This window comes from Ictalurus punctatus, chromosome 27, assembly GCF_001660625.3.
Source record: "Ictalurus punctatus breed USDA103 chromosome 27, Coco_2.0, whole genome shotgun sequence".
Taxonomy (NCBI): domain Eukaryota; kingdom Metazoa; phylum Chordata; class Actinopteri; order Siluriformes; family Ictaluridae; genus Ictalurus; species Ictalurus punctatus.
This window is the reverse complement of record NC_030442.2, coordinates 4,125,280-4,141,221: the sequence shown is the minus strand read 5'-3', so window position 1 is coordinate 4,141,221 and position 15,942 is coordinate 4,125,280. Positions and strand designations below refer to the sequence as shown.

The window sequence follows — 15,942 nt, the reverse complement described above, 5'->3', positions numbered from 1 at the left end:
GCAGTGTGTTTATTATAAGGCTAGATCAGACTCGGTACAGAAATCAGACTCCGAGTGTTAAATGATTTTTATTAAATATTGTGTTTACAGCCTGAGGCACAAATGATTAATGATCATGAAGTGGAACAGTGCTGTGTGTCTGTTAGAGAATTATACCCACGCCATCCGTACAACAGCTGTGTGTGTTTCAGCCAGGTCCTGATACACACACTTCCCTCCTTCATGCTCGTGTGTGTGTGTGTGTGTGTGTGTGTGTGTGTGTGTGTGTGTGTGTGTGTGTGTTGTGTCTCAGAATGAGCTCTGAATCTCTACAGGTGTGTGTTAGTGTGTTTACTATAATGCTGAACTTTGGAGATTAAATACTCATTTGCTGTGTTTGTGTGTGTGTGTGTGTGTGTGTGTGTGTGTGTGTGTGTGTGTGTGTGTGTGTGTTCAGTGGCGTTTGCTGGCAGCATCCAGCACTTCATTAACACTCTCAGTGGCCTGCTTTAGCAGCGCAGATGCTCTCTCCTCCATCTGAAACCAAGCACACACACACACACACACACACACACACACACACACACACACACACACACACACAGACAGTTACACAACAGGAATAAAGCAGTCTGTGTGGTGCACTTACGGGAAATGAATCAATGACAGGGTGGTGTGATGGAGCAGGTAACAAGTCCCTGTGAATGAGCTGTTACTATAGAAACCATAAAGTATTAAAAGGAGCACATTAATATAAAGCTGTTTCTGTTCTAGAGAATGAATCAACAGCTTCTGACCAATCAGAACACAGTGTTTAGCTGTGTGTGTGTGTGTGTAGTAAATGTTGTTCTGTAACTCACGGTACTCTTGAATGTCTCATCGGTGATGTCTTTCAGGTTGATGATGACGTTGTAATAAGCACCAAACACGGCCGTCTCCAGAGCTTTAGTTGCTACCTGTACACACACACACACACACACACACACACACACACATTACAAACAGAACCTTAACCAATCATCAGAAACAGATACACATACAGTGCATCCGGAAAGTATTCACAGCGCTTCACTTTCCCCACAGTCTGTTATGTTACAGCATCATTCCCGAATGGATTCAATTCATTATTCTCCTCAAAATTCTACAAACAACACCCCATAATGACAACGTGAAAGAAGTTCGTTTGAAATCTTTGCAAATGTATTTTTTTAAAAAACACAAAAAAAAAACACATTTAAATAAGTATTCACAGCCTTTGCCATGACACTCGAAATTGAGCTCAGGTGCGTCCTGTTTCCACTGATCATCCTTGAGATGTTTCGACAACTCGATTGGAGTCCACCTGTGGTCAATTCAATTGATTGGACATGATTTGGAAAGGCACACACCTGTCTGTATAAGGTCCCACAGTTAACAATGCATGTCAGAGAACAAACCAAGCCATGAAGTCCAAGGAACTGTCTGTAGACCTCCGAGACAGGATTGTATCGAGGCACAGATCTGGGGAAGGGTACAGAAACGTTTCTGCAGCATTGAAGGTCCCAATGAACACAGTGGCCTCCATCATCTGTAAATGGAAGAAGTTTGGAACCAGCGGGACTCGCTGGCCGCCAGCCAAACTGAGCGATCGGGTGAGAAGGGCCTTAGTCGTGGAGGTGACCAAAAACCCGATGGTCACTCTGTGTCTCTGTGGAGAGAGGAGAACCTTCCAGAAGAACAACCATCTCTGCAGCACTCCACCAATCAGGCCTGTATGGTAGAGTGGCCTAAAAGGCACATGACAGCCCACCTGGAGTTTGCCAAAAGGCACCTGAAGGACTCTCAGACCATGAGAAACAAAGATTGATCTCTTTGGCCTGAATGGCAAGCGTCATGTCTGGAGGAATCCAGACACCACTCATCACCAGTCCAATACCATCCCTACAGTGAAGCATGGTGGTGGCAGCATCATGCTGTGGGGATGTTTTTCAGCGGCAGGAACTGGGAGACTAGTCCGGATCGAGAAAAAGATGAATGCAGCAATGTACAGAGACATCCTCGATGAAAACCTGCTCCAGACCGCTCTGGACCTCAGACTGGGGCGAAGGTTCATCTTCCAACAGGACAACGACCCTACGCACACAGCCAAGATAACAAAGGACAACTCTGTGAATGTCCTTGAGTGTCCCAACCAGAGCCCAGACTTGAACCCGATTGAACATCTCTGGAGAGATCTGAAAATGGCTGTGCACCGACGCTCCCCATCCAACCCGATGGAGCTTGAGAGGTCCTGCAAGGAAGAATAGGAGACCCAAAAACAGGTGTGCCAAGCTTGTAGCATCATACTCAAAAAGACTTGAGGCTGTATTGGTGCCAAAGCTGCTTCAACAAAGTATTGAGCAAAGGGTGTGAATACTTATGTTCATGTGCTTTTTTTTTCTTTTCTTTTCTTTTTTTTTTAATACATTTGCAAAGATTTCAAACGAACTTCTTTCACGTTGTCATTATGGGGTGCTGTTTGTAGAATTTTGAGGAGAATAATGAATTGAATCCATTTGGGAATGAGGCTGTAACATAACAGACTGTGGGGAAAGTGAAGCGCTGTGAACACTTCCTGGATGCACTGTACACGTCTCTGCTCTTTTCTCTCCCTCTCTCTTTCTCTCTACTTTTATATTTATCTGTCTTTTCTTCCATCATTTTCCTTTTTCCTTTCCTCTCTCCTAATCGTTCACTCTCTCTTCATTTTTCTCTTTCATTCTTCCTCTTTGTTTTTTTTCTTTCAGTCATTTACTGTTTTCCCCCTCTCTTTCTTCCATGCCCTCTCTTTTCTTTTATCTTTCTCTTTCGCTTCTTTCTTCTGTTCTTTCTCTCTTTTGCTCAGATTATTTATTCTCTCTTGCTCTTTGTTTTTTCTTAACTTTATCCCGCCTCTCTCTCTCTCTCTCTCTCTCTCTCTCTCTCTCTCTCTCTCTCTGTCCACGTTTAGCTCTTTTCTTCTTTTCCACTTTCTCTTGCGAACGTTTTCCATCCCTCTTGTCTGCCCCATCCCCTGTCTGTGTCTCTATTTCAGTCTCTCTCTCTCTCTCTGGTTCTCTTTAGCGCTTTCCGTATTTTTCTCTTCTTTCTCTTTTTCACTTGCATTCTGTCCTTTCTCTGTCCCTCTAGTCTTCTCTTCATCCCCTCTCTATCTTCCCTGTCTCTCTTCCTTTATGTCTCATTTTCCTCACTTTCCCCCATATTGTCTCTCTAGTTCTGCTGCTCTCTCTCTCTCTCTCTCTCTCTCTCTCTCTCTCTCTCTCTCTCTCTCACCTGGACGTCTGATTTGCAGGCCAGGTTGCCGTACATCACCAGCTCCTTCAGCACCGGCCACAGCAGCGTCACTCTCTCAGCCAGAGACATGGGGACACTGACTGCTTTCTTCAGTCCGTCCTGCATGGCCTCGTCTCTCCTGACCACACACACGCACACACACTCACACTCTCTGTCTATCTCTCTCTCTCTCTTTCTGTCTGTCTGTCTGTCTGTCTTTCAAAATGATTGGCACTCTTAATGAAAACTAGCAGAGGTTGTTTGTTTTTTTATCACGAAAAAGTCCAAATATCCTTGAGAATATACTGTAACAGGTCTGGAGGGTTAAAGCGTTCATTATTATGTTTCTAATAATCTGATAAATGATGAGATGGAGTCTGTTCTCATACCTCTGAATTTCCTCCGCTGTGCTTTTGGGCATTTTCAGGGCAGCCTTAAAAGCATTGATACACTATTAAGTATTAATTACAGTGTAATAAACTTTCACAATGTCCGTATGTGTGTGTGTGTGTGTGTGTGTGTGTGTACCATGTAGCTGTTGAAGGCAGTAGAATCAGCATCCACGGTTAGCAGCAGCTCGTCCATGGCCTGGTGGAAAGGAGGGATGAGTCTCCGCATCACACCATCCAACGCCTCGAACTGCTTCTTACCGTATGTCATCTGTCCCACCATACAGCCCAGAGCCGCACCCTGACACACACACACACCGGGAGAGAGAAAGACGGTGAGGGAGAGGAAAAAGAGAGGAATGGGGGGCCAGAAGGAGAAGGGGCAAGCAGGAGATGAGAGAAAGGGAAAGAAGAGGGAGAAGACACAAAAGGGAAAAGAGGAGAACAAGGGAGAAGAGAAAGGTGAAGGAAAAGACAGAAAGGAAAAGAAGGAGGAGAGAAAAAGGGAGAATTCGAAACAGTGAGAAGCAGGGAAGAAGGACCACAGAGGGAAAAGAGGGAGAAAGGTAAAGGGGGAGAGGAGCAGAGGAGAAAGTGGGAGAGGAATGGAGAAGATGGAAAGACGCAAAAGAGAGAGAGAACCATCGAGAAGGTGGAAGAGGGAGAAAGTGGGAGAAGAGAAAGAAAAAGAGAATGAGGGAGAAGAGAGAGCAGAACAGAAAGGAGGAAAAGAACGGGCGGATGGGAGAGACGAAGAAAGGGAGAAAGTGAAAACGACGAGAGAGAGATGAAGAGAGAGGGGTGGGAAGAAAGAGGGACAAAGAAAAAGGGATTAAAAAGAGGAGAATGAGGGGGTGAAAGGAAAGAATGAGATGAGAGGTGGGGAGAGAATGAAGGAGAGATAGAGTCATTCGGGAAAGAAAGAGCGGAAAGGAGGAAGAGAGAGTGACCGAGATGGTAGAGAGAGAATGATATAAAGCAAAGAGAGAAGTGTGAGCAGTGAAAAGGAAGAGAGAGACAGAGAGATTTTCGTTTAAACAAAAGCTCAATTTTACACTTTCACACTCTTTCCATGTAGATTATGGGATGGCAGGTCTTGTTACCATGGCAGCGATTGCTGCAGAAACAGAGCCCCCTCCAGGCGCCGGGGTTCGAGCACCGACGCTTCGGACAAACTGGCGCAGAGAAAGAGATGCCAACTGTCCCTCCTTCTGATCGGCTTCTACCATGTACCTGTACACAGAGTCGACCAATCCGAACGCAGCAGTGCAGCAGCGTTTATAAAACAGTAAACCTTTCATTTATATCTAAATCTAACAAAAATAACGTGTGTTAAATGTGCAGACTCACTCTATGATTCTCTCTTTAGGAACAAACGGCCCCAGAGAGTCCAAACCCAGTTTACTAATGACCTGAGCTCACACACACACACACAAACACACACACACACACAGAGGAAACAAACACTACAGTGTTACTGGTATACGCGAACCACCTGCTAATACGACATGATCTGATCCGGATCATGACACTCACCAGACGCACTTTGTGCTCCTCTTCTAAGATGAAGAGTTTCTCTTTCCGGATGTAATACTCTGCACAGTCCAGCACTGCTTTCAGAGGAATCAGACCGACAATCTGAGATCCGACCACCGACAGGTTCAACTCCTGAATGCAAAAATACACACGCGCACACTAATGAATCTGAATCTATCCGAATTTCACACCGAATCAGTAATAAAGCTGAATCTGATTCACACAGAGAAAGAGAAATATGAATCCAGCTTGTATTTGAGCAGCCGTAAACCTGATTCATAATAAATCAGAAATAAATCTGAATCACAATAAATCAATAATAAATATGTAATAAATCTGATTCACAGTGTATTAAATCTGAATCTGATTCAGACTGGTTGATTAATGAATCTGAGTCTGAGTCACACTGAATCAGTCATTAATTTCATTCAGACTGGATCAGTAATTAATCTGGTTCAGACTGGATCCGTAATAAATCTGAATCTGATTCATGTTGAATCAGTGAATAATCTGATTCAGACTGGATCATTAATGAATCTGTTTCAGACTGGTTCAGTTACAAATCTGATTCACACTGAATCAATGATTAAACTGATTCAGTCTGGATCAGAAATTAATCTGAATCTGATTCAGACTGTATCAGTAATTAATCAGAATCTGATTCAGACTGGATCAGTAATTAATCAGAATCTGATTCAGACTGGATCAGTAATTAATCAGAATCTGATTCAGACTGGAACACTAATGAATCCAATTCATGCTGAATCAGTGATTAATATGAATCTGATTCAGACTGGATCAGTAATTAATCCGATTCATGCTGAATCAGTGATTAATATGAATCTGATTCAGACTGGATCAGTAATGAATCTGATTCATGCTGAATCAGTGATTAATATGAATCTGATTCAGATTGGATCAGTAATGAATCTGATTCACACTGAATCAGTGATTACTGATCCAGTCTGAATCCGATTAATGAATCTGAATCTGATTAACATTGATTCAGTGATTACACTGATTCAGACTGGATCAGTAATGAAGCTGAATCTGATTTATATTCTGATTTATAATCACTGCCTCACCCTTGCGTCTCTGCAGATTTCCTCGTAGACGGTGTGGAGAGGAGTGACCTCAAAGTCCAGGATGTTGGTGGACACCTGAGCTAGGTTAGCCTCGTCCAGGTACCAGCCCATCCCCTGCACCTTCTTCAGCAGCCCTGGCTAAAGCAACGCAAACACACCTGCTGCGGAGGGTTTTGAGTCCTAACTAGTTCTAACATCTAGTGATGGAGTCAGGGAAGCTTACAGCCACCAGTTTAGCTTTAGGCAAACAACAAGGCTATGTCATCACATTCTATTCAAATCATAACCTTGTTATTTTTTTTGGAAATGGACTTTTTGACAAACCGGTTTTCTTTTTTTGTTTGTTTAATCAGTTACCTCTTAGTGTCGTATTTTTTCTGTTATTGCCTGATATTTTAATAGGCTAATGGAAAAATAAAACGGGTAATTCATTTATTAATCATTAAGCAAATAAAACAAAAACATGTCATATTATCTCAATCACTAGGTCACAGGAAAGAATCTTAAAGTCACACTAAAGTGTGAAAAAAAAACACTTTAAAAAAATTATTATTAAATTAACTTTTTGTGAACAGAACAGTCAAAGTGTAAAAAAAAAAAAAAAGGTTCTTCTATAATGACTCTGATTTAGTAGCAGATTTGTACTGTGAAGGGCAAGCGTTACTGAGTCATAAAATACAAGAGCCAATCGTGTCCCGGTATGCAAACTCAGAGGAGGCGGGATGTTTAAAGTTATCGAATTTGCATATTCATAGAATCTGGATTCCTCGATGAGTGTAGGCATTTCTGTGCAACTTTCATGTAAATGTGTAACGTACCTGTCCTTTGCCCCTGCCCTGCTCCCGGATGTCCAGAGCGATTCGGTGAGCTTGTTCCTTGGTGCTCAGCAGATTCACGTTGTAAGCGATGAGGAATTTCCGAGCTCCGGTGACTGTTGCGCCCCACGAAGGGACAAACGTGGCCGGACCGAAATCTGGAGCCCACTCGCTCTTCTTCAGCTGCGGGAATAAAGATAATAAATGCGTTCTCAACTGTCATGTTGAATTTTATATATAATGTGTGTGTGTATGTGTATATATATAGTGATGTAATTCATCATGCTATCCATATTATACAGTATCATTACACTCTCCAGCTCTTTATTAGATACAATCTCAATAAGGTGCAGATGCAATATTGCGATTATATCACATAACCGATAATCTCATATCGAGATTGACTGACTGAAGCCTCACCTTCTCCAGTAAAGCTTCATACTCTCCCGCACGGATAGACGGCAGAGAGCGCCTGCTTTCACTCCTCGCCGCCTCTCCGTACAGGTACACTGAGCGAGAGAAAGAGCGAGAGAGATTTAGTCTTACATTCATCTATTACACACCTGTTGGGTATCAGAGCTGATCTCCATCTCACCTGGTACATGCAGCATCTCCGCTAATCTCCTCCCAAACTCGTTAGCGCAGGTCACACACTCCTCCATGCTGGTGTTCTGCACTGGGATGAAGGGACACACGTCCATAGCGCCGCTCCGCGGGTGCTCGCCTACAACAAACACACTTGTACAGCTCAGACTCTTTGGTAGCATGTGTGTGTGTGCATGTGTGTGTGTGTGTGCGTGTGTGTGTGTGTACTCACCCTTGTGCTTGGTCATGTCGATAAGGTTGAAAGCAGCATGTGCAGCGTTCAGCGCTCCCTCCACCACGGCCTGAGGAGAACCCACGAACGTGTACACGGTACGGTTTGTGGAGGCACCAGGGTCCACGTCCAGCACGCTGCAGCCCTCTGTAGCAGAAACGGCATCGGCGATGGCCTTAATCACCTGCATAGGAGGAACAGAGGAACATACAACACACAGGAGAACCACAGGGTAAAGTTTAGGTTCTTGCTCTACTGACCAGAGGGTTGTGAGTTCAAATCCATGGAATGGGAAGCGACAGCGAGAACCATTATTATTATTATTATTATTATTATTATTATTATTATTATTATTATTATTATTATTCAATTATTCTACATCAAAAAAGTAATCTCTTCATGAACAGTTTTCCTGTTGCACTGCATAGGGAATAAAATATAAAATACTTACACTTTGTATTAACAATAAAAAGCACTACATAGTGTTTAGTGCACTTTCTGTAGCCTACATAGAGTGCTAAATCCCAAATGAGTACTTGCTGCATGCGTACTACATAGGGTGTAGGGTACTGATTCATTTATGGAATAATGGCTATTTTATTCCCAATGTAGTCCTGTTTATGCACAATGCACATCTTCTTTCTGTAGTTTAAATAACATGACAGATTTCTGGAATCTATCCAAATTTTTAACCAAATTCTGTCATGGTGATAATTTTAACATCTGAAACATTGCACTTATCGATAACCTTCATCTAACACTCTGTCGTGTGATTTTACCTCTTTATTTCGTCCCTCGGAGAAATTGGGCACACACTCCACCAGCTTGGCCATGGCTGCACTCAAACTGAGCTGCTCACACACACAAACAGTGGCTTTATAAGGTTTCTCTTTCAGTAAAGTGTTCAGGGTCCCTCAGGAATCATTAACTCCTTCTGCAACGATTGGGTTGTCAGTACAGATCACACACTGTCGCTGTAACACACTCATTTACACACACACACACACACACACACACACACACACACACACACACAGCCTAAACCCAGATTAGACGAAGTGTCTGTAATTATAACAGCTGTAATTATATATTTCATAATAGATAATGTTTTCAGTTATTACATAGGAAGTTTAGCATTAGCATAACTAGAACCTCTTAAGGGGCTTCAGCTCTATATAGAACCCTATAATGCAGTTTTCCCCAAACTAGAACTCTTTTATGTTCATAAAAGAGTTCTAGTTTGGGGAAAACTGCAGTTTTGACAAGCAAAACTTGTCTATACAAACATCCCTTTTGTAAACCGTGTTCTGAGACCTCTGATCTTCAAACGGATTAATAAATGACTCTTTAATCTCCCCGAAGTGTTGCATCACATCCCTGAAAGCAAACAGGGCCTCTGCTGTGGTGGTTAATGAGTGATGGGGGGAAAGGGGGGGAAGGGGTTGTTTTTGGGTTGTTGTTTTTTTTTGGAGCAACATTTCAGCCTGGTGAAGATGTTTAGAGACCACACTGACTTTACACCGCCTCATTTTTATTACACCGTAGTTACACGAGGCGTGGAGAACATGGGGAACCCGGCTTATAAACAATTTCTATTGATTTGAGAAGAAAAAGATATCAGATCACATTGCCTTCTGCATAAGCTGGGCTTCTTGACAGTGTGATCTTGACAGATCTCATTATCTCTCGAGTTTCTCCTAGACAACAATGATATCAAATGGATTTTTTCTCCTGAGACAAAACAGGCTATATATATATATATATATATATACATATATATATATAGTTATATATTTATATATATAATTTAGGCAAACCATAAAGCGAGTTACGATGGATTTTACATCACTGCATAGACTTCATTAAGCTTATTATAGACATTGGACCTTTTCAAAATGGCGGATATGTTGATTTATATCGCTTTAGCTGGACACGGTGGCAGGGGCACGGTGGCTTAGTGGGTTAGCACGTTTGCCTCACACCTCCAGGGTTGGGGGGTCGATTCCTGCCACTCTTTAACACACATTCCTGTGTGTGTGGAGTTTGCATGTTCTCCCCGTGTTGTGGGGGTTTCCTCCGGGTACTCCGGTTTCCTCCCCAGTCCAAAGACACGCATGGTAGGCTGATTGGCATATCCAAAGTCTCCATAGTGTATGACTGGGTGTATGAATGTATGTGTGAGTGTACGCTTTGTGCCCCATGCTCCCTGGGACAGGCTCCGGGTTACCTACCACCCTGTAGAATAAGCAGTATAGAAAATGGATATATGGATAGACACAGCGGCTAATCTTTTCTTTTCTTTTCTATGCGTGTGTGCTGTTTATAGCACTAAAACTTATATTCAATGTTCTGTAACTTATAAAGTAAAACTTTTCCCAAATCTATCGCTTGCTGCTATAACTTTCTGTGACCATTTATGCTCAAATGCGTGCATGCAGCTACCTAATACTGTCTTAATGACATGTTTCCACGAATTATGCTTAATCTAAATGTCGACTTTCACAGTTGCAATAAGTTACAGCGGATGTTATCTGTACAGACCGCCATCACGCCATCAGCTCATTATAGACATCGGACCTTTCCAAAATGGCGGACACGCTGACACATCGCTCTAGCTAGCAACAGCAGCTAATCTTTCCTTTTCTAACGTTCAACAACAAGCAGCGCCATATTGAAAAGCCACTGCAGGGTGACGCGTTGGGGGTGAAAGGTCAACGCTGTGGCGCTTGCGCGAGGGGCTGTTTTCCTCACGGCAGCTAGCTCCATGTAAACTCCAGCAATTTCCAGTGAGGACTTGAAAGAAAAAGCGCGAGTTCGCGGCTGGAGTCCGGTTTAAAAACGGTTCACAACATGCTGGCTACGGGAGCGGTGAGTATCACAGAGGAAACTGAACTTATATTAGCATTTTATTCTCAACAACTGTATCGGTCTCGGGGCCTGTCTAGTGTTAGCTGGCTAGCATTAGCCAACTATAAAAGCTAGCTAACTAGCTTGATACATCGCGAGACGTTTGTTTGTGTTTTTTTTTGTTTTTAAGTTTTTAAGTTTTTAAAGGAAGAATTGTAGATTAAAATAGAAATAATTTGCCCGAATTTGTTATACGGCGTCCACTTAGTTAGCCTAAACTGTAGCTTTAATCTTAGCGTTGCTAATGATAATTTTCGGTCTAGCTAACTAACGTTTAGAAAGTTTGAACGAGATACAGTTTATATATATATATATATATATATATATATATATATATATATATATATATATATATGAGAGGAAATTGTGTTAACCAGCCTATCTTGGACAGGATCCCAATTTGCACATCTTAAGTGCACTACATAGGGTGTCTAAGTGACTATTTCATGCCCTGTCTCGTGCACGTCTATGTAAAGATAAATAAATTAATTTTAAAGCCACATTTACTGGTTTGCATTACCTTTCCAGGAGACTTCCAGCTCCTTATACTCCTTATACTCGTTTTAGAGGGAGGTACTGGTTCCACTCCAGCCTATTTGGCTGCGGGTTTATTTATTGTGAGGTGTGTTCTTCCCTCCAGGCGGTGAGCACAACGATGGCACAGGTGGATCGGGAGAAGATTTACCAGTGGATCAACGAGCTGTCGAGCCCGGAAACCCGCGAGAACGCCCTGCTCGAGCTCAGCAAGAAGCGCGAGTCCGTCACTGACCTAGCCCCCATGCTCTGGCACTCGTGTGGCACCATCGCTGCGCTCCTTCAGGTTCTGACCCACAATTCGCTGACTTCCTGTTGGAAATCTAGTGCAATATAGGGTATAGGGGTCATTACGACGTACCCTTTTGTAGTACACCCGGAGGATACGGATGAAGGCAGAGTTTTCGCTGTGTTTTCAGAAGGGTTTAGGTGCTGTCTGGGTTCTGGAGTGGGTGGTTTGAAATTATTCTAAGGAAATTGTAAGTTATAAGTTTTTTGTTTTGTTTTGTTTTTTTACATTGATACTACCACCATCATGTTTCACAGAAGTGATAAGGTTCTTATGCTGGGATGCAGTTTTTTCCTTTCTCCAAACATAACGCTTCTCATTTAAACCAAAAAGTTCTATTTTGGTCTCATCCATCCACAAACCATTTTTCCAACAGCCTTCTGGTTTGTTCACATAATCTTTAGCAAACACTGATTGTTGATTGGCAGGTCATTCCTCTTTCCAACTTATTTTTCTGTTTGAGATCAAACCACCACTCTGGGTTTTTAAAATTTTATGTATATATATTTTTGTCAGTGCATAGAACTCTCACTCTTATTTTTACATTTATTCTGATATCTCGCCTAAACGCCTGTTTATGTTCATTCGGCTTCAGGCGCTCCAGAAAAACACACTTGGCCGCTGCACCTAAGCCTTTCTATGGTAGGGAAAACCCGGGATGAAGTATGATTGTATGTAGTGTACTACATATACACCCTATATATCACAAGTGTGTAGGGAGTCGGCTCCAAATGCCTTTTGGATATGAAGTGCACTCGTTAGGGTCATTATTTCATATCCTGTTTAGTCCGCTCGGATATAACAGATTCCAAAATGTCTCTCTCCTGGATAGCTAAATCCATTACTTACTTTTTTGAGTATCTATCCCAAAACGTGCACACTATATACTAGTGTCTAGGAATGTCTAATGTCTGCTAAATGCACTATGTGTGATCGGAACATATTTGGGACTCTGGATCCTTAATGCGTGCGGACATAGCAAAAAAAATCATTCCTATTTACCTATTTAGTAAACTTCATTAGGGAGCAGGCATGTGGATTCTAAATCTCTCTTTTTATTGAACTGCTCAAAACTACTTGTGGTTTATTTATATAAAGGATTTGACACCGGATCCCAAATGACTCCCAAGTGCATGCTGTGTGTGGCGTCTAGCAGCCTAACTAGTGTGCCGTGTTTCCGAACAGGAAATCGTGAACATCTACCCCTCGATTAACCCCGCTACCCTGACGGCTCATCAGTCCAACAGGGTGTGTAATGCACTGGCGCTGCTGCAGTGTGTGGCCTCGCACGTGGAGACACGGTAACCAGCACACACACTCACTACAATGTCCATTGATCCATCAAAACACACTGAGAGATTTGAATGTGTATTGCACGTAGCCTGTGATAACAACATTGCAGAGATGGATTAGCGTATCGAGCAATCCGGTAAAGACTCGGATCTGTCGTTGGGAAACGGCACCATTTTGTGATTGGTCTGAGAGAACGACAAGAGCGTCCATAGCTGTAATGTAATACACAAACTATTTTTTTTTTTCCCAGTTCTGCGTTCCTGGCGGCCCACATCCCCCTGTTCTTGTACCCGTTTCTTCACACCGCCAGTAAAACAAGACCATTTGAGTATCTTCGCCTCACCAGCCTTGGAGTCATCGGTACTTCACTTTAACCATTACCTTCTAGACCAGTAGTGCAGCTGCAAATCACAGGTGTATAAATATTGCGCTGTCTCAGCACTTTGTACTAAGTTTTCCGACAGGAGTTTACGCTTCTTTGCGGTTTCTTTGTAACATAACGAGCTGTGGTTTTGTTTTCTTGTTAACTTCAATACATTACATTCATTCACTTAGCAGACGCTTTTTTTATCCAAAGCGACTTTGGATCAATAGAGAGAATAAAGAGAGGATGGTGAGGGAACGACTGTTTATAGCTGCTTTAACGTAAGTGACAACAGGTGCTGGTGTGTGTGTGTGTGTACTGTAGGAGCGTTGGTAAAGACAGATGAACAAGAAGTGATTAACTTCCTGTTGACGACAGAGATCATTCCCCTGTGCCTACGGATCATGGAGACGGGCAGTGAACTCTCAAAAACGGTACCTGCGCTCTCCGTAGATTGAAACAAACCATCCCTGCTAATACTATTTATTCGTTGTAAAATGATTAACCGTGATTCCTCGTTATCCGGTGTGGTATAACTACCATCACGTGTGATTGTTCTGCTGCCGCAGGTTGCGACGTTCATTTTGCAGAAGATCCTGCTGGATGACACGGGCCTGGCCTATATCTGCCAGACTTACGAGCGATTCTCTCACGTCGCCATGATCCTGGTGAGAACGGAACACGTTCAAATTTCTCTTTTTTTGACCACAAATCAGCCGAATGTGTTTGTGGTGTTTGTTTTATTGGTGGTAATGTTGGTATCGTTGGTATCTGTCTTCTGTTTGGTTGACTGCTGCAGGGAAAGATGGTGCTGCAGCTGTCTAAAGAGCCGTCAGCTCGACTGTTGAAGCATGTTGTGCGCTGTTATCTACGGCTCTCCGATAACTCCAGGTGACCAACAGTACCTGAACCACATTTGATACGGGCCCATTCTAATAGTTACTAATAGATACACCGAGGCCACGCCTCCTTCACGGGGACTGACACACTGAGGCCACACCTCCTTCACTGGGACTGACACACTGAGGCCACACCTCTTTCATGGAACTGACACACTGAGGCCACGCCTCCTTCACTGGGACTGACACACTGAGGCCACGCCTCCTTCACTGGGACTGACACACTGAGGCCACGCCTCCTTCACTGGGACTGACACACAGAGGCCACGCCTGCTTCACTGGGGCTGACACACTGAGGCCACGCCTCCTTCACTGGGACTGACACACAGAGGCCACGCCTGCTTCACTGGGACTGACACACTGAGGCCACGCCTCCTTCACTGGGACTGACACACAGAGGCCACGACTGCTTCACTGGGACTGACACACAGAGGCCACGCCTCCTTCACTAGGACTGACACACAGAGGCCACGCCTCCTTCACTTGATTTGTAATTAGCATTTATAATTTCAGGGTTCACTTATTCCATGAGAGAAATTACTAGAAGTTTTATTACTCATCACGAGCTGTTAAGATGCTTGAGCAGTTGACAGAGTACGTTTGTGACTGAAGGGATTTTCTTTTTGTTCTCTATTAGAGCGAGAGAAGCGCTTCGTCAGTGTTTACCAGACCAGCTGAAGGACACGACGTTCGCACAAGTGCTAAAGGACGACACAACCACAAAGCGCTGGCTCGCTCAACTCGTCAAAAACCTGCAGGAGGGACAGGTCACAGACCCGCGTGGCATCCCGCTGCCTGCCCAATAACACACACACACACACACACACCCTCAGAGTGGACTGTTCTCATGTACAAGGGCACTTACACATGAGTTATTTTGCAAATATTTAAATTGTTTACTTTCGCTGTTATTAGTTTTTGGAAATGTTTCAGTAAATTCTGCTGGGTGTTTGATCAGAAACAAGATGTATTCATGTTTTTCTACATCATTTGTCTGTGTGGCTCTTGTGCGCACACACACACAGCTTCTTGTTAAACACAATGTTTGAATGCTGTAAAATAAAAAGGAATCACTGTGCTCGCAGTTTCTCATATTCAAATGGTCGGATTAACAGCGGGCGGTTCGGGGTAAAACGGTCACCTGCTGAGGTTTAGCTACGAAGTGGCTCAGGGAAACAACACTTTGGGGGCATGCTGTTATAGTAAGAATCAATCAGAGGTACTGATTATTTTCTTGTTTAAAGAATTTTAAATATCTTGGTATATTGTGCAAGTGATCATCAGGACATGCTTGGACATGGAGGATCGGGTTTGAGGTTCACCACTTGTAATGGAAAGTATATATATATATATGTGTGTGTGTGGTCTTGGCGTCCAGTGAAGGGTTCCCTGCTTCAAAGATGGCTGCCAACTGTGTGTGCGTGTGTGTCTGTAAGTGGATCTAGGAATCGGAGCTCGTCTGTGTTTTATTGATGAGCAGAAACTTGATCAGGAGATGCTGGAGGGGGAAGAGACCCTATTGCAGCCAACTAATGTGTTCATACACACACTCTTATGGTGTGCTGTTTATTTAAAAAAAAAAAAACAACTTCCAGGGGGCAGTGTGAGGATTTCGGTCTCTGCTAAACCCTTTTGCACAGACAACATTCCTGTCATCAATTATAGAGTATACATTTACATTTTACATTTATGCATTTAGCACACGCTTTTATCCAAAGCCAGCTTACAAATGAGAAAATACAAG

General features: G+C 43.1%; 2 protein-coding genes across 2 annotated transcripts; one reads left to right on the top strand and one right to left on the bottom strand.

The window, feature by feature from the left end:
- Window positions 1-49: 49 nt before the first annotated feature.
- On the bottom strand, window positions 50-8,849 carry ftcd (formimidoyltransferase cyclodeaminase). Its single transcript, XM_017459054.3, has 14 exons — window positions 8,692-8,849; window positions 7,913-8,096; window positions 7,691-7,819; window positions 7,516-7,604; window positions 7,099-7,278; window positions 6,281-6,418; window positions 5,196-5,327; window positions 5,010-5,071; window positions 4,763-4,892; window positions 3,799-3,960; window positions 3,660-3,703; window positions 3,271-3,409; window positions 840-935; window positions 50-516 (listed from the first exon to the last, which is right to left on the bottom strand). The coding sequence occupies exons 1-14, from the start codon at window positions 8,743-8,745 to the stop codon at window positions 433-435; spliced, it is 1,623 nt and encodes a 540-aa protein (XP_017314543.1). The 5' UTR covers window positions 8,746-8,849; the 3' UTR covers window positions 50-432.
- A 1,782-nt stretch (window positions 8,850-10,631) lies between these two features.
- On the top strand, window positions 10,632-15,276 carry cnot9 (CCR4-NOT transcription complex subunit 9). The gene is given in 8 exon segments (NM_001200818.1): window positions 10,632-10,780; window positions 11,460-11,639; window positions 12,828-12,943; window positions 13,186-13,295; window positions 13,624-13,733; window positions 13,869-13,967; window positions 14,099-14,190; window positions 14,836-15,276. Coding segments are annotated over 8 exon segments (894 nt in total). The 5' UTR covers window positions 10,632-10,762; the 3' UTR covers window positions 15,005-15,276.
- Window positions 15,277-15,942: the final 666 nt, after the last annotated feature.